Consider the following 26,264-nt stretch of genomic DNA (forward strand, 5'->3'; position numbering starts at 1 on the left):
ATCAGTTTTGACAAACCACAAACAACAAACCAGTACTGCATCCTGCTCAACACTAACATGTTTTACACTAACTCTTAACACCAAATTGCACTAAACAGCACTGCCATGGGCCCGGGCACCGTGATATGTGCATCTGATAACAGTGATAATTCCTTATATTTTAATATTATTAACGTGATTGATAAACAGATTCACAGTTAACTTTTACAACTCTGTGAGACTCTAGATAAATTGTTCTGTTCATAAAAAATTATTGACATACATCACATGAAGAAAATTTTGGCAAATACACTTTACAATACATAATTACTTAAAATTTCCATCTGAAACATTAACTTAGAAAAGTTCTAATTTATATTGAAATTAGAGGAACTGATGTTATCCTGATTTTGTAGAATATTCTATGAAAGTGGTTTTATATAATAATGATAATACAATAACCAGTAAATTGCTTTAATATTCCTGAGGTCCATTGTATACTCATATTCTTGTGGAATGAAGAATGCATGTCAACAGTAATTTGAAACTTCCTGGCAGATTATTTGTGCAGAGATTTTGGCAAAGAAGATCAGGTTATTGTAGTAGCTGGAACAAGGAATAGTCTGCCTAAGGACAGAAAAAACAGTATGAGAGGAAGTGCCTTGTAGTCCAGGTGATGGTGCAGCTACCAGCTGTGGCAGTCAGCAATGACTATATGAATTTCAGTGATGTGAGCTATGTCAGTAGTGATTCAAAGATGAACGACAGCTGCTGGAAGTAATGTAGTAAGCACTGGTCAATGTCTTTCATGAGGAAAAGTTCTGGTCACACTTGAGGACATCCAGAACACTGCCATCACCACATCATTTGGGCTCTAAGAGCATACCTTGATGACCTTCAGTCTCCATGGTGCTGTGAAAATGTGGCAGCATTTCTTGGATGGCATTTTGTGGGGCTTGTCCTAATCATTTTTTCCACAGTGCGTGAAGACCACTGCAAGCACCTTCATAGAATTTTTTTAAAATTTCTCTAGGCTGCTGGCATCATCAACACAGGAAATTGCATTCTCAGTTCCAGCAAGGTGGTATTCCTGGGTCATGCCATCTCTGACGCTGGTTAATGCCTCGTACCCAACAAAGTGCAAGCTATCCTCAGATTCCCACACCCAGAGAAATTCAAGAACCTCGGCCACTTCCTTGGCAACTTCTTCCAGTGGCATCTTAGGAATGCTGCTGCTATGCAGGAGTCATTCACTGCTGCCCTTCATTGTGCCAAAATGAAGGGAAACAAGCCGGTGCCTTGGACACTGCAAATGGAAGACACGAAGTGTGACTTGGTGGACACTAGCCTGCTCATCCACCCTCACCCTGCTATCCCGCTAGCCATTGTGGTTGATACCGGTTAGGCATCCATCAGCACTGTCCTGCAGTAGAATTCCAGCAACAGCCTGCAGTCTCTCACTTCCTTCTTCAGCAAGCTCTCTGCTGCTAAACAGCTCTGGAGCACATATGATAGAGTGCCTTGCACTCTATTGGCAGTCAAATACTTTTGACCTTTGGTGGAGGTCTGTCACTTCATGGTCCTCACAGACCACAAGCTTGTAATGTTTGCCCTCCTGAAAAACTTGGCCAGTGCTCACCTCATGGATTCCAGCACCTGTCATTCTTATCAGAATTACTACTGACATGCATCATGTCACTGCAATTGACAAAGTTGTTGCTGATTGCCACAGCCACACCTGTGCTGTCATCTTGTCCCTGGACTACGAGGCATGTAGCACCACCCAGGAATATGACTTGGAACTCACCTACCACCACAGATGCACCAGAAGCTTTCAGACTCCCTCTCCAACCTGCAGATGAGATTTGAAATCTTAGCAATCAATTGTTGATACATTTTCAACTAAGTCGAAGAGTTTTAAACACTCCTAAAAAACAGTAGCTGTCACGTAACACAAGGTACATAAACTTGGCTAAAACCATAATTTTACAGCAGTGCAGAATAATACGGTACATGTGACACTGTTTTTGAAATAAATTAAACAGACATTGTCCTTAATTTTTCTAACACATGGCCTATTTGTGTTACATATATTCCACAGTTAAGTTGATGCATTGTTATTAATGTAATCAATACAAGTTTCACATCTGAAAATTGGCTGTGGACTGACTGTCCTGGGACCAAAAATCAGTGCTTTATGTATCCCTATAATAATAGGCACTGAAACTATACATTGTTTGATGTTTAAGTTACAGACATTACAATTAAATTATAACTCATTCAGTTAACTGAATACATAGAAAAATTCTTTCTTTGTAACAGTTCCTTCTACCACAACAGTTAAACTGAATTATTTGTTTAAATAATGAAATTAACAGATATAAGTATACAAACAATACTTTTCACAAACCTGGTAGTTATTTTGGAATTAATTAAGAGCTGGCTTTACTAATATGTTTTTGAATAGAGCCAAATAAATACTTTAAGAGTCCTAATAGTTCTATTTCCATATGTTTTTAATTGGTACATAATTTATATTTGTTTATAAGTCAACAATAGAATTTAAGTCATGAAACAATTATTTATTTCACCCTATTACAAAAGTATTAACTAGGAATGGTCAAAATGAATCAGGAAATTAATTACATACACAAAACTAAGCACAAAATTAGACCTGGTGCTATATTATGATTATACTCATGCATGTTAATGGTAATTAGGCAAAAATGAAAATAAAATGAATTTAAGATTTAAGGAGACTGATGGCAAAACAAGAGAGGAAGTAAAGAGATCCCAGCTTGCTTTGTCACATAATCCCCTTATTGCTTTGACCAGATAGATATTGCAAATAGCTAACTGGGCAATTCAGTGACTGCGAGTGACCCCAGAAAGTGGGTTTAACATTGTGCACACACAAGAATATTACATAAGAAATCTCCTTATCAAAAACAACAGTACACATGTTTTTCAAATTTCTACTTATTTGAACTGGCCATATCAAAATCCCCATACAAAATATTTACATATAATGTATTGTACAATGGCACAAAATATCCACAAATTATATTTTTGATAAAAATAGGCATCTTAATCATAAGCGATGTCCTTTTTGGATAAACATTAATTAAATTCTAAGATACATGTCACTTTATGCAAGTTCTGTCTTGCTTCAAAGAATAAATGATCAAGGGTTGCAAAAAGTTAAATTGCACTGCACCTTGCAGTTAATTTTCAGGTAGAAAATTTCACTTTTTCAATATTTAGTATTTTGCACAAGCACTTCCACTCTTTTAATGAGCTCTAACCCATTTTTCTCACCAATTCATCCACACTTTCAACAGGTTCAAGTGGCAGTTAATAAGGAAGTGCACTACTGTCAGTTCCCTTGAGATGGTTCTCTTCTGCCACAGTACATGAAAAAATTAGACAAAATACCATACTGTAGTATGATCACTTTTATTTCCAACTAAGTATAAGGAAAAAATGTTTCACACTAATGGCAAATAATAGTCATTACTCCATAAATAAATACATTACACAGTTGTAATTACTCCATAAATAAATACATTACACAGTTGTCATTACTCCATAAATAAATACATTACACAGTTCTCATAACATCACAATAATTAGTGCTAAAACTGACTATAGATCTAGAGGTGGGGACTCATAAAAAATTTAGTTTCAAGTGCCAATTTCACTACAAAACATTACTCTGGGTCATAACTCTGTCTCAAATTGGTTAAACTTGAAAGATTTGGGTTTCCTTTCCATTTGCAAAATCACTAAAATGCCAGGTTCTGGTTTGAGATTCACACCATTTATGGACTTATATCACCTTAATGTCCAAAATATGCACATTACCTCTAGAAAAAAACTCAAGATGTGGAGTAGCAATGATTTACTAATCATTACATTATGAAAAAAGAATAGAAACAGCATCATGTAACTTAATTACTACTCAGATCAAAATTAAGAGGATGGAAGTTGTACTATATTATTGCCCTACTTCTCCACTCAATTCTGAGTACTACTCTCATTCAACCAAAAAATTAAATCCTCACAAAATTATAAAAGGTTACTGGAATATTATATGACTTGTAACTCATTAAAATATTGCTCTTTCTGTTAAGTTCTCATTCCCAGCTGCAGTGTCATGAATTGCACAATATACACAGTACCCATAATTCAAAAACTGATCATGAATATAATTACACCACATTTGTTTGTATGTAATTATTTTTTTTTTCATCACTCTATCATGTCTTCAGCTTCATTATTGTACTTACATTTCTTGTCTCATTAGCTAGTGGATTGCATTCTCAAAAAGTATCCCTACTGCAGAGTCAGGCTCCCTAACCATTAAGACTCCAACATTATTCATTATTTTATTATTTCATTATTACGCTACTACCAAATAAATACATACCAACTCCGGTTATCGAATGCAAAACTGATTCTACTGAAAAACACTGCACAGTAACAGATCCTGACTTTAAGGAAAACTTAACTCTCGTTACTGATCAGGCAAAATGATCATTTAGAAAAACTATTTTTTCATTGTACGAGGGTTATTCCAAAAGTAAGGTCCGATTCGCCGTAACTATTGAAATTTGGCGCCAATGACAAAACACGCATGCGCACCGACTCCCGGCAAGTCTTGCGCGTCAAACGCCGCCATTCGCTTTGTTACTGTTGCTGAGTGTAGTTCACAGTGTCACTTTACAATGTTTAAGACAATTGATCAGCCCGCCGATTGTGAAGTAAGGGCAGTGATACGGTTTTTGTCTGCAAGAAACAATTCAGCGGCGGAAATCCATCGGCATATTACTGAAGTGTACGGTCCTAACATAATGAGCGACGGTAAAGTGCGCAAGTGGGTGCGAGCTTTTAATGAAGGACGGGATAATGTGCACGATGAACCACGGTGTGGCCGACCATCAGTGATTTCAGACGATTTGGTCAATGCGGTTGACAAAAAAATTCGTGAAGATCGCCGATTCACTATTACAGACGTAGACATGCATTTTCCGAATGTGAGTAGAACAACTTTGTACAGAATTGTGTCTGAACATTTGAAGTTTCACAAATTGTGTGCCCGTTGGGTTCCCAGGCTGCTTACTGAGCCCCAATGAATGAAAAGAATGGCTTTTGCTCTTGATTTTTTGGAGCAATATCATAAGGAAGGTGACAGTCTTTTAGACAATGTTGTCACAGGGGATGAGACATGGGTTTCTCACATCACTCCAGAGTCTAAACGTCAGTCAATGCAATGGCGTCACACGTCATCGCCAGTCAAGGTCAAGGCAAAGCAGACAATCTCAACACGTAAGGTTATGGCGACTGTGTTCTGGGATAGACGTGGAGTATTGTTAGTCGACTTTATGGAGAGAGGAACAACGATTAATAAAGCCGCCTACTGCGCTACCCTGACTAAACTTCGACGTGCAATCCAGAATAAGCGACGTGGTCTTTTGTCGTCTGGAATCTTGTTGTTGCATGACAATGCCAGACCCCACACTGCAAATGAAACGCAAGCTCTGATCAAGAAATTTGGATGAGAACAGATGGACCATCCTCCTTACAGTCCGGACCTGGCGCCAAGTGATTTCCACCTGTTCCGTTACTTAAAGGAGTTTCTCGGCGGCAAGCGCTTCGACACAGATGATGAAGTGAAAGAAGCAGTTAAGGACTGGTTATCGTCACAGGCGGCCGATTTCTATAACATGGGCATTCAAAAGCTTGTTGAACGATGTGACAAATGTTTAAATAAGTATGGAAGTTATGTAGAAAAATAGATAAAGATGTAAGGAATGTAAATAAAACAATTGTTTTGAAAAAACATTTTAGTTTTGATTTTTTTTTTATAACCAGACCTTACTTTTGGAATAACCCTCGTATTCCATCAAATTGCTTGAGATTCTAGCCTGAAGGGCAGTATACATACAAATCCTGGTTATTCTTTCCAGACCCATTACTCCAGGCAATTACGTTTAAAGTTTTATTTCCCTAATGTTAGAAGAGGCTGTACCATGACACACTTCGATAGTTGGATAGTTATCTCCATATACTGATTGCACTGAACACAAACACTTCTATTACACCGCAATTAATATTAAGTCCTAGTATTCAAGATGGCTTTTACTGCATATTGCCTCTGCTGCTGCACCAAATTATACTAATATCACACATGAGCTGATTACTTCAGATGTCAATTATTTTTTTCAGATAATCTGCACCTTCTCCTCCAGATATGCTGACACCTATCATTTTCTGTTTACCTTACCTCTTTGTTTGACAGAAATTCTTTAACCATGCCACCAATTTATTTTCATCATATTTCATAAAACCAGAATAAACACAGTATCTTATAGATTTTTATGAAATACCACTACTATTTTTTCATATTGCCTTTTCTTCCATCCTCTGATGATTCCATTACTTATCACTAACACAATATAATACATATAGATAACACTGGAGAAACCTTTTCTAAAATATTCCCATACTAAAGTATCCTGCTGTACAAAATCACATGGAAGTCGAAGATAGAGTGTTTCTGATTGACTTATAAACTACAGATAGGATAGAAAAAGAATCTGACTGCCTCAGAAAACATGAAAAATGAGACAGACAGCTGGGGTGAGCATTATCGCCACATAATTGAATCCAACACAGAATGTTGAACCCCCTTCTTGCTCACAGTTCTATACTTTCTAACATTTATCACACCTTTCTGGTCTCTGCTTAACCCTTCTCCACATGTTGTTCAATATTACTATCTCCTGTATCTTAGCTACTATTTTCCTCATCTCATAATGTCTATAACTCTCAACATGTTGATCAGGAAAGCATAACTTCCAGTCCTGATCATTCAAAGTTTTCCTCCTAGACAACAACCCTTTATGTATACTATAGTACTGTTTCACCTTTGGCATGTCTGATTTGCAATACTGCTTAACCAACCTTAAATTTGGATCCTCATTCTGCTCCCTTCTCATTTGCTTGCAAATTTTCCAAATAAGCTTCTCATCCTTCAGTCCCTGCAAATAAAACAACCTTACTTGTTCTTCACAGTCCTCACTACTGTCAGTATTCTTCGTCCCTGCTGGCATCCCAGATAATGCATCAGCCACAATATTGTCTTTTCCTGTTATATACCTTACCTCCAAATCAAATTGTTGCGAAGACCATGCCCACCTAGTTAATCTGGTTTCTTTCACCCTGTACTTCTGAAAGTAACTCAAAGCCTTATGATCAGTATACACTATTGTCTTACATCCAAGCAAATAGTACTCAAACTTTTGAAATTAAAATAATTGCCCAAGCCTCTAATTCTGAAATGTCATAGTTCTTTTCATGTGGCTGTAATGTTCTACTAGCAAAAGCAATAGGTTTGTGTTCTACCCTGATCTCAGTAGGTACTAGTTGGAAAATTTCCACTCCCAAACAACAAAAACTTGCATCAGTACTCGTACAGAATGGTTGTGAAAAATTTGGGTGTCCTAATATCTTACTATTTACTAATTCTTTTTTCAAACTCTGAAACGATTCTTCACACTCCCCTGTCCAATTCCACACCACATTCTTTTTCAATAAATTATCAATGCAAGGATCGTTAAATGAATGATCTGATATGTCCTTTCTGTAGAAGCTGAACAAGCCAAACAAAGCATTAGATCCTTCTTGTTCTTGGGGGGTGGGAAATCCGCAATAGCAGTAAGCTTTTCTGCATCAGGTTTTATACTTTCCTCATTTATCCTGTGACCCAAAAATGAGATTTTCTTCTTCACAAATTCAGATTGACGTAATTTTAGTTTCATACCTTCCTTATACCTAGCTCTCAGTAACACTTACCTTTATGTAAAATATCGTACATGGCCTAGATTCTGTGGCCAAACTGGTATTGCAGTAACCACAAGTCACAGCAAAAGAAGTCAAAAACTTACATCCATGGAACTTTTGCAAAATTTCATCTATATTAGCTGGCCTGTCACTCTTCTTTACTACAATTTAATTTAAGCTTCTGGCATCCAGGACCAACCTGACACCACCGTTCCCGTTCTTCTTCTTTACAACCATGTGCTGGTTGACATTTCAGTAATCCCCCATGAGACAACCTTTTGAATTTCTTTCCTCACAGCTTCCTTTTTGGGAAATGGGATAATATAAAGCTTCTTAAAAATTGTTCATGATCCTTAAACTTTAATTTTCACTCAAAATCTTTTACCAAGCCTGGCCTGTCTGAAAATACCTTACAGTTGCTCAGGCGAATACTTTTTAATTCCTCCCTTTGTGTATTTGTAATACTTTAAATATCCTCAACTCTCTTTATTATTTCCAACCTTGCTCCTCTTCTTCTTCAGTAACCTGCCCAGTGGTCAAAACTCTTAATGGCAAAGCTAATTCAATTTGCACACACTTGTTCATACCTTCTAAAAATGATACCTATTTCCATTGCACTTAAAACTAAACTCACCACTAAAAAAAAAATTAACATTTACACACCATTTGTACAAGAAATGAGTCCCAAATAGTACATCAATGCTGAGATTCTGAATCACCAAGAAATTCACTCCAATAGCTGTCCTGCCAATTCCACAGTACCTGTCGTTTCACACTCATTGATAGCTTACCAGTAGCACCAATAATTTTTATTCCTAAGACATGCATCACTACTATACCCTCTGCATTCTTAATAGATTCAAAAAATACCTGTGAAATGCCATTCAAATCACTACCACAGTCCTGCAAACACTTAACATGTATATCCTGTACACCTGCTGTTATAACAGGGTGTCACACTATCATTTTATTTACAATGTGATCTCCTTCATACAACAAATCCTCATTAATTCTTTCCCTCGAAAAACTATCATCCTGCTTACCAAAACATAGCATGGTCTTCTTCCTCATTACCACTCTCATTAAACTCTAACTCTTCATTAGACCTAATATTATCCTCCTTTATTCTTTCTTTACTCAACACATTGCCATCATTTTTGATGACAAATTCAAATACCTTGTCCTCATCACTATTGGATTCATCATTGATATCATCATTACAACTTCTGTCAGAATCAGACCCACTGTCACTTCTATTGTCCTCAAATACAGGGCTAATTAGTTATCCATGTTTCCAGTATTAGACCACAAAGCAAAACACCTAAATTACTTATGTTCTCTTAAAAAATCATCATCCATTTTGACATCCTGAGCATCAGCAACACACTCTTGTTTCATCACTTAATTTTATTATTGTAACTTCCTCCTCTCTTTTTACAGGATAAACATTGGCACACACACCATCATTCAACATCCCACTAGAATTAGAATTTACACTCGTCTTACTACTATCATTTACATTACTCTTACCAGTGATTGCAGCATATTTATATACACACGACTATTCATCACTACCTGCTCAAGTGTGGGCCAAAACTGGAGCATTATTTAGTTTAAATGGTTTGATACAGAACTACCATCTCCTCCATTTCTGTTCCTTAAATTTCTCCTACTATTTCCAAGCCCATTCTGGCTATCCTCCACACAATCATTCCCTGAATTTCTACTACAATTACTTCTGTTCATTCTATTTACCTGAAACTATCTCCCTGATTGATTATTATCATCAAAATTCCTCCTACAATCTTCCACTGAGGGCGAGGGCTTTACCCTCTCCACTTTATCAACATAATTCAAAAAATCACAAATATTACGCTTAGGAGCAAGTACAAGCAATTCTCTAGCTTTCTGAGGCAACTTGGTTTCTAAACCTATAATTATTGATTCAGTACCTAGCTCTTTGTCCAAATATTTCAGTTTGCTTACCCAAAACTGACAGAAACCTTCCACGCTACCCTTCTAGAGTCAAATCTCTTTCTTCTCCAAAATTAGCTCAAAATTCTCTGCTGCTTTTCTTTGCACTAATATTAATCTAAAAATGTTTTCTTAAAGCTATGCCATGAAGTGTAACTATTAGCTGCCTGACCTGCCCATCTATAAGCATCCCGTTTCCAAAATGACATTTCCTCTTTGTCATCCCATGTTTCTGGCAAATCATTAAATTTCTTAATGAGATCCAAAAGATGCACTTCCGCATATGGTTCAAGAGAATTAAATTTCTATCAACTAACAAATGAAAGACTGTTTGGGGCACTACAAACTCTATGCTTTAGATTTTGTACCTCTTCTCCATTTCAGCCAATTTTGAATCTACATTTTTATTTACTTTTACCAGTTTTTCCTCTACCTCTACAACACTTGGTTTCTACCTCTGTTTCTAAATCGTTTTTAATCTGATAGATTTGGTTCTCAAGTTTGATCCTATTTTCAGCACAAAATGTCCTAGCTGCTTTGACCTCATCTTTAAACTGTTTCTCAGAGGCCTCCACCCTCCGACTACAGTCATAAAAAAGTTTATTTCTCTCTTCTGCACGTTTACTACTCATTAATGTTATTTTCACATTAGTATTCTGTACTACTTTCTTTATCTTTTCATCACAATCTTTCACTACCACCTCAACCTACTTATTTAATTATGAAAGATTAGAGCTGACTACCTTAATTTCCTTTTTAATTTCTTTCTTCAGTTCATCCTTCAAGCTGGCCATGTCTGTTTTATTGCTATCAGTTTTATTTTCCACCATACTAATGTCTTTTTTCATACTACTAATGTCTTTTTTTCATACCATTTTCCAGTCTACTAATCTCTTCTTTCATTCACAAACTACTCATAATTTACCTTAACATTGCTTCCAATTGTCCATCTGCCATAAACTTTTGCCTTTGCTGACTTTTGCTACTAGATTCTTCCTCCTTAGCCTTAATGATTTCGCCTGCTTCAGTGTTGTGACAGTGCCATGACATTTAACAGTGCCGCCACGACAGTACGCGCAAACGGCGATAGAGGCGCTCCGCAACTCGGCTGAGCGCGGGAGCGCCACCTAGCTACAAATGGCACCGGCCGCATGTCATAATGACGGCTCTCGAATAAGAGATACTGAGTTGTTATCATGTAACCAGCTATTGTTTCTAAGTGAGTGTGCTTGAATATCCACGCAATTATTGGTGATTAAAGGTTATAACACTTTTTGGCGACGAGGTCAGATATTTTCACTGCGTTGTGGATTTGTGTATTTGTGATGGGGCAGACATGGAACAGCTTATGCAAGCACTCATTGAACAACAAACACAGCTGACGGCTGCTATTCAGGCACAACAAACTCAGCTGACGGCTGCTATTCAGGCGTTGTTGACGTCGCTTACTCATTGTCTGTCTTCCTCTTCTCCGCCTCCATTCCCTCCTTACGACAAGGCCGCTGAAGACTGGGAGGATTATGAGAAGCGTTTGCGGCAACACTTCTTGGCTTTCGGCGTTGTCGACGCTCCTATGTGTAAGTCTTTATTTCTATCTTGGATTTCCCCACGGATCTGTAAGCTGCTATCTCAGTTAGCCCCTCTGTGGGAACCTGCCTCTCTGTCCTTCCAAGAAATGTGTGACTTATTGTCTAACTATTACCGAAAAAACACCCACGTCATTGCCGCCCGCGTGGCGTTCTACTGGTGTCATAAACAGCCCCATCAATCTTACCGGGCTTGGGCGGTGGAACTACGCGGTCTGAGTAGGAAATGTCAGTTTGTCACGGACACTCATCATGAGTCTTATGCTGATTCAATGGTTAGGGATGCTATTCTACGGCTTGCTCCTGATAAAGAAGTGCGGCAACGTGCCCTACAACTGCCAAACCCATCGTTGTTGGAAGTTCTAAGCATCGCTCAATCCTTTGAAGTGTCTCACGCTGCTGGTGCGCAAATAGATGCGTGGTGTGATGTAGGCGCTGTACAGTCAACTTTCGACACGGACAATTTGCCTGTTTCACAGGAGTACGAAGATGTGGCGGCGGTTCACTTGCGTAAACAACATCGCGTTGGGCCGCAAAGCTCGCAGCGAAAACATCAACCACAGAAGCAGGTTCGTTCCGCACTTCCTTCTTGTCCATGTTGTTTCGTACAGCATGACAGGGCCGCGTGTCCAAAACATTGGGCCATGTGTAATTCATGTAGGAAAAAAGGCCACATTGCTTCTGTGTGTCAGTCCCCTAAAGTTCCTGTCGACGAGGATGAGGCATCGGACATGGATGTTAACTGTGTGCTTTCTCAAACAAATAAGTTGTTTGTTACTGTTCGTGTTCTGGATAAAGACATTTGCATGCAAGTGGACACTGGCTCTGCAGTAACGCTCATTAATTCTCGCACGAATTTGGACTTGGGCTGCCCTCCCTTGTCTCCAGTTACGCGAAATCTGAGAACTTATAATAAACAGAAAATTCCTATCATTGGCCAGTATGATGCTTCCACTACCTACAAGTCTGTTGTTAGGCCCCTCACGTTTTATGTGGTGCATCATGCGGGCACTGAAAACCTGTTCGGTTACGCTGCTTTCCAGTTGTTCGGGTTCTCCATTGATGATGATGTGCACCTCATATCTGAGGCTATTACGTATCAACAGCTGGATGGATTGTGTTCTGAATTTTCGTCCGTGTTCTCTGCTGGTCTGGGTCGTGCCAAGGATTTTGAAGCCCACATTACTCTTAAACCTACAGCTCGCCCAAAGTTTTTCCGGGCACGCCCTATTCCGGTGGCGTTGCGTGCACCTGTCAAGGCTGAGATAGACAGGTTAACAGCTTCAGGGATTCTCCTTCCTGTTACCTCCAGTGAATGGGCATCGCCAATCGTGGTGGTTTCTAAACCAAACGGGAGTCTGCAATTGTGTGGTGATTTTAAAGCCACTGTCAATGCTCAGAGCCTCATTGACACTTATCCTCTTCCCCGTCCTGAGGAGTTATTTACCAAGCTCGCTGGGGGCCAGTTCTTTTCCAAACTTGACTTATCGGAGGTGTACCATCAGTTGCCATTGGATGCTTCTTCCAAGGAATTTCTCATCATCAACACTCCTTCTGGGTTGTATCAGTACCAGCGGTTACCATTTGGCGTCGCTAGCGCGCCGGCCAGTTTTCAACGGTTTTTCGAACAGCTCATGGCTTCCGTTCCCAGCTGCATAAACTATCTGGATGACATTGTTGTCACAGGGGCCTCCACTGAGGAGCACCTTCGCAATTTGCGTTCACTGTTTTGAGTTTTGCATTCGGCTGGGTTGAGGTGCAATCTGGACAAGTCACAGTTCTTCCAACCCTCCATTGTGTATCTTGGTTTCCACTTGTCCCGTGAGGGTATACATCCTCTACGTCAGCACGTTGCGGCCATTAATGCTCTACCCCGGCCGTCTACGGTCAAGGAACTTCAGGCGTTTCTAGGCAAGATTGCTTATTATCACAAATTCATTCCATCCGCGGCAGCGGTAGCTCATCCTCTGCATCAGCTGTTACGCAAAAACGTCCCTTTCTGTTGGTCCGACGAGTGTGAGCAGGCTTTTGTCCACCTGAAAGCTGATTTGCAGTCGGCACCTTGTCTTGCCACATTCTGTCCGGGTCAGCACTTGGTTCTGGCGACTGACGCGTCACAGTATGGCCTAGGGGCTGCTCTCGCCCATCGGTATGAGGATGGGTTGGAACGACCCATCGCCTATGCTTCCAAGACCCTCAATGATGCGCAGCGGCATTACTCTCAAATCGAAAAGGAGGCGCTCGCTATCATTTATGCTCTAAAAAAGTTCAGAGTTTTTTTTGTATGGTTCTAAGTTTCACCTCAACACCGACCACAAGCCGCTGGTCTCTCTGTTCAGCCCATCGGCGTCGCTTCCGGATAAGGCAGCTCACCACCTGCAACCTTGGGCCTTATACTTGTCTCGTTTTCACTATGAGATTCACTATTGCCCCATGGCCCAGCATGCCAATGCTGACACATTGTCGCGACTGCCGATGGGCCCCGACCCGGTTTTCGATCGTGATGAACTACTCTGTTTCCACATTGATGAGGAAGAACGTCGTGCGGTCGAGGGTTTTCCACTTACAGGTTCGCAGGTCACGTCGACTACTGCACGGGACCCGGTCCTGCGTCAGGTGATCGGTTTTGTTCAACGGGGTTGGCCGGACAGGACCCAAGGCCGGGCATCGGATCCCCTTCGCAACTACCATGCCTTGCGCCTTCGTCTGTCTATTCGTGATGGTGTTGTTCTTCTGGCCACGGATGGCGCATCTCCACGGGTCGTGGTGCCAGCCTCTCTTCGCAAAGATGTTCTCAAACTGTTGCACGAAGGCTATTGGGGTATTTCTCGGACTAAGTCCTTGGCCCGCAGGCACGTTTATTGGCCCGGTATTGATTCGGACATCGCCCACATGGTTGCTGTGTGTGGTCAGTGTGCTCAACAACTGGCTGCACCTCGTACAATGCCCTCTCCATGGCCTGATCTGGCGCAGCCATGGGAACAGGTGCATGCTGACTTTGCCGGCCCCTTCCTCGGTACTTATTGGCTACTGTTGATTGACACCATCTCGAAGTTTCCCTTTGTTGTTCGATGTCCATCGCCCACCACTGCGGCGATGACGCTGGCTTTGTCCAAAATCTTTGCGCTAGAAGATCTTCCATCCAAGATCGTCACGGACAATGGCCCTCAGTTCTCTTCGCAGGCCTTCCGTGATTTTTGTACTAGACAAGGGATTCATCATGTTACAGCACCGCCCTTCCATCCGCAATCGAATGGGGAGGTCGAGCGCCTTGTCTGCACTTTCAAAAGCCAGATGAAAAAATTCCTTAGTGATTTTTCCACAGATGACGCTCTGCTGCAATTTCTGAGTTCTTATCACTTCACGCCTCTGGGTGATCGCAGCCCTGTTGAACACTTGCATGGCTGCCAACCGCGCACTCTACTGCACCTGCTTCACCCTGTCAGGCCTTGTGCTGTGTCCCCTAGTGCGGGAAAATACTCGATGGGTGCCGACGTGTGGGCATGAGGGTATGGACCTCGCCCTAAATGGATTCCAGGGGTGGTCAAGGCTCTTCGCGGCCGCTGACTTTGTGAAATACGTATGGACGATGGCATGGTTGTTCGCCATTACGACCAGATGCGCCCACGAGTGGTGGCCACGCCGGTGCCACCGCCCCTTCCTTCGCCTCCACCAGCCCGAGAAGCCAGTCCTGTCACTGCTGCCGATCTACCGTATGTGTTGAAGCAGCCGACGTCGCTACCACTTCCGAGTACGCCGGAACCAGCCCCAGTCGCGATGCCGCCTTCTCCGGGACCCATCTCGCTGGAGCACACCCCCAGGTCCATGACACCTATGGATGCTGCTCCGGAGTTTTCACCCATCATCTCGTCCAGGAGGCACGTTCCATGCACGAGCTTCCGTCCTGGACATTTTCAACCATACTCTCGTGTCTCTCCGCGGGATCATCTTGGGGCCTCACAAGAGGCCACGGATGTCTCCGCACTGTCCATGTCTCCAAGGAAGTGAGTGTTTTTTTTCAAGGGGGAAAAAGTGTTGTGACAGTGCCACGACATTTAACAGTTCCGCCACGACAGTACGCGCAAACGGCGATAGAGGCGTTCTGCAACTTGGCTGAGCACGGGAGCGCCACCTAGCTATGAACGGCACTGGCTGCATGTCACAACGACGGCAGTCGAATAAGAGGTACTGAGTTGTTATCGTGTAACCAGCGATTGTTTCTAAGTGAGTGTGCTTGAATATCCACACAATTATTGGTGATTAAAGGTTATAAAATTCAGTACTGTTTTCACCCATTTCGCTCACATCATGAAACAATGTAGATGAGGCTTTTATCATCTCATGTACAATATGACTTTTGTCTGTGTCATTCAAAATTACATTCATGTCTGATTTATAACCACTATTGTCTACCAAATCAGACCCCATTAAGTCTTTTTCTTCATTTAAAAACTTAACCTTTACAGCTTTCCCATCAATCACATCACTCCCCTGTTGTCCATTCTCCCCTATCACACTGTCTTGTTATGTATCACTTAATATAAAATGGCTTTAGATATGAATTACCTTATTTTTATTCACTCATCTCCTGCTGCTGCTGCGATAACTCCCACTTGTCCTAAACCCACTTGTTTACATCAGGTGGCTTGACTCCAACTGCCATGCCAATGGCTGCCGTGCCTTCTCTTCATAATGGCTGCTCTGACAAGCTTGTTTCCATATTGCTACAACATTTGTAAAGGCTGCCTCCATAACCTCAGCCAACAATCTTCTGTTGTTATGCAATGTTATTGATGCTTCCTACTGCATTACTTATTCACGCGCAATCAAACTTTTGGAATAATATAATCAATTTTCACTGTCACTGTTCTTGATACTATTGGTGCCACACAACCTTTAAATTCAGTCACTCCATTCAAACAGCACTGTTCACTGTTCAAAGATTTGATTCCTTGTTTATCGTGTCTAAATACAATATTCCTCGCCTGAAAGGGCTCCATATGTGATGTTTGCCTGCTTTATTTCTTTGTTGATAGTACTCAGTGTTCACATACTGCATTGTTATACTGACTGAAAAATGGGTGGGTGGGGGGGGGGGGGGGGGGGGTGGAAATTCAACACTGACTACTGTAAATAATGTAGCCAACAGTTGCACAATTTTATTTCACAGTTCTTTACTTTCACATTTCACAACCCTCCAATATTATGCAATTATATGGCCAGTTCACTCTTGGCAAATGCTGATAAGCCTCATTAATAGATTTCAGGCAACATCAGCAGACAATAGTTTGCTGTGGAACATCTATGAGCAGTAAAAAGTAACCACACAGTTCTTGCAGAATAATATGGTACATGTGACACAATTTTCCAAGTAAATTAAACAGACATTGTCCTTATTAATGATATGAATATAATAGAGGGAAACATTCCACGTGGGAAAAATGTATCTAAAAACAAAGATGATGTAACTTACCAAGCAAAAGCATTGGCATGTTGATAGACACACAAACAAACACAAACACACACACAAAATTCAAGCTTTCGCAACCAACGGTTGCTTCGTCAGGAAAGAGGGAAGGAGAGGGAAAGACGAAAGGATGTGGGTTTTAAGGGAGAGGGTAAGGAGTTATTCCAATCCCGGGACCGGAAAGACTTACCTTAGGGGGAAAAAAGGACAGGTATACACTTGCACACACACACACACATATCCATCCGCATGTGTGTGTGTGCGAGTGTATACCTATCCTTTTTTCCCCCTAAGGTAAGTCTTTCCGGTCCCGGGATTGGAATGACTCCTTACCCTCTCCCTTAAAACCCAGATCCTTTCGTCTTTCCCTCTCCTTCCCTCTTTCCTGATGAAGCAACCGTTGTTTGCGAAAGCTTGAATTTTGTTTGTGTGTTTGTGTTTGTTTGTGTCTCTATCAACATGCCAACGCTTTTGCTTGGTAAGTTACATCATCTTTGTTTTTAGACATTGTCCTTAATTTTTCTAACACATGGCCTATGTGTGTTACACATATTCCACAGTTAAGTTGATGCATTGTTGTTTATCTAACCAATACAAGTTTCACATCTGAAAATTGGCTGTGGACTGACTGTCTAGGGACCAAAAATCAGTCCTTTATGTATCCTTATAATAATAGGCACTGAAACTATACATTGGTAAATGTTTAAGTTACAGAAATTACAATTAAATTATAACAAATTCAATTAACTGAATAGATAGAAAAAATTCTTCTTTGTAACAGTTACTTCTACCACAATGGTTAAACTAAATTATTTGTTTAAATAATGAAATTAACAGATAAAGTTATACAAACAATACTTTTGACAAACTTGGTAATTATTTTGGAACTAATTAAAGAGCTGACTTTGCTAATATGTTTTTGAATAGAGCCAAATAAATACTTTAAGAATCCTAGTAGTTCTTCTTCCATATGTTTTTAATTGGTACAGAATTTATATTTGTTTATAAGTCAACAATAGAATTTAAGTCATGGAACAATTACTTATTTCACCCTATTACAAAAGTATTAACTAGGAATGGTCAAAATGAATCAGGAAATTAATTACACACACAAAACTAAGCACAAAATGAGACCTGGTGCTATATTCCGTAAGACTGAGGACCAACCTTTCTCTTTTATGGAAAGGCAGGTTATACTCATTCATGTTAATTGTAATTAGGCAAAAATGAAAATAAAATGAACTTAAGATTTAAGGAGGCTGATGGCAAAACAAGAGAGGAAGTAAAGAGATTCCAGCTTGCTTTATCATAAGTTGTAGCAACAACAATCACGAAAGTAGAAAAAGAGCAGCTGAAACTAATAACAAGATATACATGTTTAGTAAAATAGGTAACGAATTAGTAAAGTCATACCTCAAGAAAGAACTTGAATTCATTATCTCTGAGTAAGAGAATGTAGAGAAATTGTGGCAACAGTGTACAAAAAAACTGAACGAGCAATGGATGTATATTGTGATAGAAACAGTCTGAAAAGCTTGTATGTTTGTTGCAGGGTAAGCTGTGCTGTGAAATAATTGTTATAAAATCAGTAGATTGTGCTGTTTCCAAGTTAATTAGCATTGAAGTTAGCCAGTCAGACTGCTGCATGTGCAGATTCCAGTGTCCCAAGAGAGAAGGTGTTGCCAATCGTGTTCTTCATTTGGTTTACTAAAACTGAACAAGAGTGTGAGACATAAATTGGACATGGGATGATAGGATTAATCAAACCTCAGTCAAAGGTTGAGAAGTCTTGTGTGCTATCATTTACTCTGCGAGAACAACTGACACTAATTGTATTTGGTGGGCAGCTTGAATTTTTGTGTGCAACAGCTTGATTGTCTAACTTCAATGCTAATTAACTCAGACAAGGGAACAATTACTGAATATTTTTCATAACTGTTCTTTCTCATGACAACCTGCCCTGGAGCACCCTTACAAGTTTTTCAGACTGTTTCTGACCACCCTGTACATTTTACTTAGCAGACCAATTCACATTGGGAGAGACCAGCCATGATACACTGTTTCAGTGAAAAGATTGTAAAGAAACAATGACTACTGTATAATAGGTGTAACAAAAAAAATTGGATGTCAATAGAAAGGTGCTAAAGAAATATGTTTGACTATCAAAAGGCAATACACGAAGCCTTCAGTGAGTACCCTAGCAGAACAACATTGAAAGATCTCTCATAAAACCTAAATAAAGTCTGGTCAAATGTTAAGACTGTTAGGGGTTCTTAAGTTGAAGACATATAATATATGCACCTAAATTGAGGGTAGCGAAGTATCAGTGGGAATGCTTTACTCCATTTTCAAAAGTTCCTTTAGAAAGGAAGATCCTGTTGCACTGCCCCTGACTAATTCTTGTATTACTGCAAAAATAAGTGTAACAAATATTAATGTCAGTGAAATCAAGAAATAGCAGAAATAACAGCAACTGAACAATGCCACACGATCCCATGGAATCACTGTTAAATTCTGAACAGAATTTTCACGTGAGTTAGCCCATAAACTAGCCTCCATGTACACTCACTCTCTCTCTCTCTCTCTCTCTCTCTCTCTCTCTCTCTCTCTCTCTCTCTCTCTCTCTCTAACACACACACACACACACACACACATTGAGTGTGTGTGTGTGTGTGTGTGTGTGTGTGTGTGTGTGTGTGTGTGTGTGCGAGTGTGTGTGTGTGTGTGTGTGTGTGTGTGTGTGTGTGTGTGTGTGAGAGAGAGAGAGAGAGAGCACCTTAGCTTTGTGGTTGGAAGAAAGCTCAAGTCAGACTCTTTAGAGAAGAATAGCAATGATTCAAAAAACTATCATCCAATATTCTTAACGTCTACCTGTATAGAATCATAGAACATATTCTGATCTCAAACATAAGGAGGTATCTTGGAAAGAATGACCTCCTTCATGCCAATTCGTAAGAATTACAAAAACTTTGCTCATGCAAACCCAACTTTTGTTTTTCTCACAAAACATCCTGGAGGCAGTGATCAAGGCAGTCAGATAGAGTCAGTATTTCTTGAGTTCTGAAATGCATTTGACTCAGTATCATACATACACTTACTCTTGAAAGTATGATCAAATTGGATATCAAGTGAATTTTGAACAAGTAACACTTGGTTCAAGAATCATAAAAGAAGGTTGTATACATGGAAGAAGCCTGTAGATACTGACAGGTTTCAGATAGATTATATAATGGTAAGACAGAGATTTAGGAAGCAGGTTTTAAATTGTAAGACATTTCCAGGGGCAGATGTGGACTCTGACCACAATCTATTGGTTATGAACTGTAGATTAAAACTGAAGAAACTGCAAAAAGGTGGGAGTTTAAGAAGATGGGACCTGGATAAATTGACTAAACCAGAGGTTGTACAGAGTTTCAGGAAGAGCATAAGGGAACAATTGACAAGAATGGTGGAAAGAAATACAGTATAAGAAGAATGGGTAGCTTTGAGGGATGAAGTAGTGAAGGCAGCAGTGGATCAAGTAGGTAAAAAGGCGAGGGCTAGTAGAAATCCTTGGGTGACAGAAGAAATACTGAATTTAATTGATGAAAGGAGAAAATATAAAAATGCAGTAAGTGAAGTAGGCAAAAAGGAATACAAACGTCTCAAAAATTAGATCAACAGTAAGTGCAAAATGGCTAAGCAGGCATGGCTAGAGGACAAATGTAAGGATGTAGAGGCTTGTCTCATTAGGGGTAAGATAAATACTGCCCACAGGAAAATTAAAGAGACCTTTGGAGAAAGGAGAACCACTTGTATGAATATCAAGAGCTCAGATGGAAACCTAGTTCTAAGCAAAGACGGGAAAGCAGAAAGGTGGACTATACAAGGGCGATATACTTGAGGGCAATGTTATAGAAAGGGAAGAGGATGTAGATGAAGATGAAATGGGAGATGTGATACTGCGTGAAGAGTTTAACAGAGCACTGAAAGACCTAAGTTGAAACAAGGCCCCGGGAATAGACAACATTCCATTAGAACTACTGACAGCCTTGGGAGAGCCAGTCTTGACAAAACTCTACCATCTGGTAAGCAAAATGTATGAGACAGACAAAATACCCTCAGACTTCAAGAAGAATATAATAATTCCAATTCCAAAGAAAGCAGGCGTTGACAGATGTGAAAACTACCAAACAATCAGTTTAATAAGTCACAGCTGCAAAGTACTAACACGAATTCTTTACAAACGAATGGAAAAACTGTTAGAAGCTGACCTCGGGGAAGATCAATTTGGATTCCGTAGAAATATGGGAACACGTGAGGCAATACTGACCCTACAACTTATCTTAGAAGCTAGATTAAGGAAAGGCAAACCTACATTTCCAGCATTTGTAGACTTAGAGAAAGCTTTTGACAATGTTGATTGGAATACTCTCTTTCAAATTCTGAAGGTGGCACGGGTAAAATACAGGGAGCGAAAGGCTATTTACAATTTGTACAGAAACCAGATGGCAGTTATAAGAGTCGACGGACATGAAAGGGAAGCAGTGGTTGGGAAGGGAGTGAGACAGGGTTGTAGCCTCTCCCCAATGTTATTTAATCTGTATATTGGGCAAGCAGTAAAGGAAACAAAAGAGAATTTGGAGTAGGTATTAAAATCCATGGAGAAGAAATAAAAACTTTGAGGTTCGCTGATGACATTGTAATTCTGGCAGAGACAGCAAAGTACTTGGAAGAGCAGTTGAATGGAATGGACAGTGTGTTGAAGGAAGGATATAAGATGAGCATCAACAAAAGCAAAACGAGGATAATGGAATGTAGTCGAATTAAGTCGGGTGATGCTGAGGGAATTAGATTAGGAAATGAGGCACTTAAAGTAGTAAAGGAGTTTTGCTGTTTGGGGAGCAAAATAACTGATGATGGTCAACCTAGAGAGGATATAATACTTAGACTGGCAATGGCAAGGAAAGCGTGTTTGAAGAAGAGAATTTTGTTAACATCGAGTATAGATTTAAGTGTCAGGAAGTCGTTTCTGAAAGGATTTGTATGGAGTGTAGCCATGTATGGGAGTGAAACATGGACGATAAACAGTTTGGACAAGAAGAAAATAGAAGCTTTCGAAATGTGGTGCTACAGAAGAATGCTGAAGATTAGATGGGTAGATCACATAACTAATGAGGAGGTATTGAATAGGATTGGGAGAAGAGAATTTTGTGGCACAACTTGACTAGAAGAAGAGATCGGCTGGTAGGAAACGCTCTGAGGCATCAAGAGATCACCAATTTGGTATTGGAGGGCAGCGTGGAGGGTAAAAATTGTAGAGGGAGACCAAGAGATGAATACACTAAGCAGATTCAGAAGGATGTAGGCTGCAGGATGTACTGGGAGATGAAGAATCTTGCACAGGATAGAGTAGCAGAGAGAGCTGCATCAAACCAGTCTCAGGACTGAAGACCACAACAACAACAACATGACTACAATAGCATTGAACAACAATTGGAACTGGTTAACTCATACTAACATCTGTTTGTAATAATTTGTGGTGATATTAAATGCAATGATTACATCAATTGAATAATAGGTGAAATAGATGGCAGACTTTGGCTCATAGTTTGGGTACAGGTAAATGCAGCCAATGTACAAAAGTGACTGCGTACAGGACAGACATAAATCCCATCTTATAATATTGGTCAATGGTGTGTGGCCATAAAAAATAGTACTAGTAGATGATATTGAATCTAAAGAAGAGCAGTATAAGTGGGCACAGGTTTAACTGACTTATGGAAAAGTATCAGAGAAATACAGAAATACCTGAATTGACATACTCTTGAAGAAAGATGTTAACCACTCTATGAAAGCCTACTTATGAACTTTCAAAGACAGTATCAAGTGAGGACTCTATCCTATAGCACCCCACCTATCACTCCCATAGATACTCTGAAGATGAGACTGATCTAACTACAGCATGGACAGAGTCATTTAGAGAGTCATTCATCTCATGTGTCATTTACAAATTTCATTCGATGAAACACTAATATATGGTACAGTGGAATGCTTTTTATTTCACAGTAGATACGAAGCCTGGACATCAATGCAGATAAGAGCCTGGTTCATTGTAATAAGTTTGATGTATTGAACAGTTACTCACTATGTGAATTGTTGTTGTATGTGGCAAACACATTAGACTTTGATGATTTTGTTGTCAGAAACAGTGCTTCAATCAAGCTTGCTGTTTTAGGTTGTGATGTTTTTATGATCACACTGAGCAGAGGCTACAATGAAACAAGCTTCAAAGAAGACCTAAAACAGCTGTACTATCTTTTAGGAGTGGAGAAGAAACCTACTGTATTCTTGTTTACAGCTGCACAGGTAGCTGAAGAAGGTTAGTATAAAGAACTATTAATTTTAAAGCTTTCATTACTTGCTAATTTTTACATTTTTATGGAATACAAAAAATATATTGTTGAATTCCTTAAGAAGTATTTGCCATGACCATGTTTCATAAGTTTCTTCCCAATCATTGCTCTAATATTAGAATAATACATATCTTTTGCAAAAACATGATACCTAGCATTTGTTCAGTGAACATCGGTTTCATTTCTACTTCAGTTTATTATTTTCCTTTGTTAAACTTTGACATATACCTGAGTTAAGGTGATGATGTGTACAGTACTCAGATATGTACAACATTTAATTTCCCTAAAATGAACAGTTTATGTTGCTGACCGAAACTGCCATAGATTTAAGACTGGTTCAACCACAGAAAAATCTCATTTCCAGAGCGGGTGGGGGGGGGGGGGGGGGGAGGGGGGGGGGGGGAAGAGGCAAGCACTGATGAGGCACACATACATATACTCTCTCACAAAGACTCATACACAGGTGACTTGCCCTATGTTAAGAGCACATAGCTAAACAAAGCACTAATCACAATATCAATAAAGTCACCATTGCAACACCTAGTCTCACACCTCAAAGCAATACTTGATAAAGTGTGTAAATATTCTTAGAAGATTAAGGAAAATCACAATACCAAAGATTAATGGCATTCCTCTTTTGTGTGTTTCCATTTTCTTTATTAGTTAGTTTCATGTTCTGTGGATCATTTGTTTGCCTAATCATAAAGATATGGAATAAGTCATTTTACATTCGCATTACACATTCTTTGTAAATATGGCTACATGCTTCTCATTCATATATTAAGGGTTCCGTACCTCAGTCAATAAAAATGAAACCCTTTGGATCACTTTGTTGTCTGTCTGTCCATCTGAATCTTAAAAAACCTTTTTTTGTAGGAATGGGTAGATGTATCAAGTTGAAATTTATGTCACTTACTATGGTCTTTGGCCCCTTGGTAGTGTATAAATTGAAGATTCTAAGTCAAGGCAATTAAAAGATGTAGCCATTTGTGCCACATATCTTATTACTTGCAAACCCACTTATCGGTACCCATAAGGTACTTCTCATTGACCTAGAATCATTGAATTTGGCAAGAAGCAATGTTTCACAATAAAACAAAAAATGTGAAAATAGTAACTTTATAATTGTTTCACATGAAAAACAAATTTGTCTGTCATTTGTTGTCAGAGTGTCTGTCTCCTGTCCATTTGTTAAGACGTCAAGCTGAAATTTATGTTAACATACTAAGGTCTATATTCTCTTGGCAGCTTCTAAGTCAATGCAACCAAAAGTTATGGCCATTTATGTCACATATGATTCTCACAGACTCACTCATTGAAACCCATAGGGTATGTCTTGTTGGTCTAGAATAATGAAATTAGTCAAGAAGCGAGGTTTCACAGTACAACCAAAGAGAAAGAATCTGAAAATTTTTAATATGTTAACAAAAAAGGGTCATCATTTGTCATCAGATTGTCTGTCTGTCCATCCATCTGCTAAGAACCCTTTTTTCTCAGGAATTGGTACACACATCAACTTGAAATTTATGTCACATACTAACATCTCTCTTCCCTTGGCAGTGTAGTAAGCACTAGGATCTAAGTCAATGTAATCAAAAGATATGGCCATATATATAATATTTTTTGATACTCTTCGATTCAACATTAAAACCTATAGGTTATTTCCCATTGGTTTAGAGTCAAACCATGTGGTAAGAAAAAAAGGTTCCACAGTGAAAGTAAAGGGAAAAATCTGAAGTTGTTAATTTGTAGTTATATCACAAGAAAACATGTTTCTTTTGTCATTTGTTATCAGATTTCAAACTTGAAATTAAAACAGGCTCAAAAGTCTTGGAAAAACAGGAACAGATATCCTGTAATTATCATTGTTGATATCAGGCAAAAATAGTCAAGATTCTTGATTTCCAGGATGGATGAACTGTCTACACACATAATTACGTCTGTATAGAGCCCTCAGTGGATGAGTCCTACTCACACCTGACACTTTTTCTTTATTGTTTTTATTTTTTTAGTAGTTGTTTTGTGATATAATAATAATTCCTACTCATCACCTTTTACACATTTCAAAGTTAGGAATTCTTCTACAGAATAGGAGGGGTTGTCTGGGAGAAACTTTTTCAGTTTGTTTTCAAATTTAACATTGCTCTCTGTCAGACATTTTATATAACTGGAAAAGTAATCAGAAATTTTGGTGGCAGCATTGTACACTGTTTTATTTGTTCTTATTTTTATTTTTAAATTATGACTCTGATTTGCCTGCTTAGTTGCTTATTCCTTTCTCTATTGCCCTGTACTATCATTTGTGTGTATTTTGTATTTTGTTTTTTGCTTGGTTTTACTGTGACTTTATTTAACTCAGTTACATTGACCTCTCATAAATGTTTTTACCACTGGACACCACCTTATCTCTGCTGTTACCTTCAAAAGCAGTGAGTTTTTATATGCATTTACTCCCTGTTATTCTTTCTTTGACTGCTGACCTGGTCTTGTGGCAAAGCTTTTGTTAGCAGAAAATAAATGATTTTCCAATTACTTGACTGCTATTGCTATTGGTACATATTTCACCTAGATGAAATTTCTTGGTTTTTGTGGCATAGTAGTGTCCATACATAATACCTAGAGTAACTTCTAGTGTACGACGATATTGAGTCTTTGGGTGCAATATGCTTATGTAAAACATTAACAAAATAGGATAGGATAAGATGAGGATAGGGCAGGAAATTGGTCATTGCCTAATCAAAGGAATAATCCCAGTATTCACCTTAGAGACAGGTGGCAACCATGGAAAACCCAAGTCAGGATGCCCAGACAGGGAATAAAACCCAGTCCTCCCCAATGTAAATCCAGTACATTAAGACTGAAGCAGCCACCTCACTTCATGCATAGTTGTAAGGGGGACAAAATACATCATCTACATTATCAGTGCAACATGCGCATAAAGAAATGAGTTAATAAGAAATTCTGAAAATAAAGTCTTTACTGAAAAAGTGAAACTAATGACTAAATAACAAAAAAACT

General features: G+C 39.3%; 1 protein-coding gene across 1 annotated transcript in view; it reads left to right on the top strand.

The window, feature by feature from the left end:
• LOC126484896 (dynein axonemal heavy chain 10) overlaps positions 1-26,264 on the top strand; it is a 1,141,797-nt gene that overhangs the window by 677,140 nt on the left and 438,393 nt on the right. Inside the window, exon 41 of the mRNA XM_050108495.1 lies at positions 23,069-23,212. Within this exon, the coding sequence (XP_049964452.1) occupies positions 23,069-23,212 (144 nt within the window). The remainder of the gene's footprint in view (positions 1-23,068; positions 23,213-26,264) is intronic.

This window comes from Schistocerca serialis, chromosome 6, assembly GCF_023864345.2.
Source record: "Schistocerca serialis cubense isolate TAMUIC-IGC-003099 chromosome 6, iqSchSeri2.2, whole genome shotgun sequence".
In the NCBI taxonomy this organism is placed as follows: Eukaryota; Metazoa; Arthropoda; class Insecta; order Orthoptera; family Acrididae; genus Schistocerca; species Schistocerca serialis.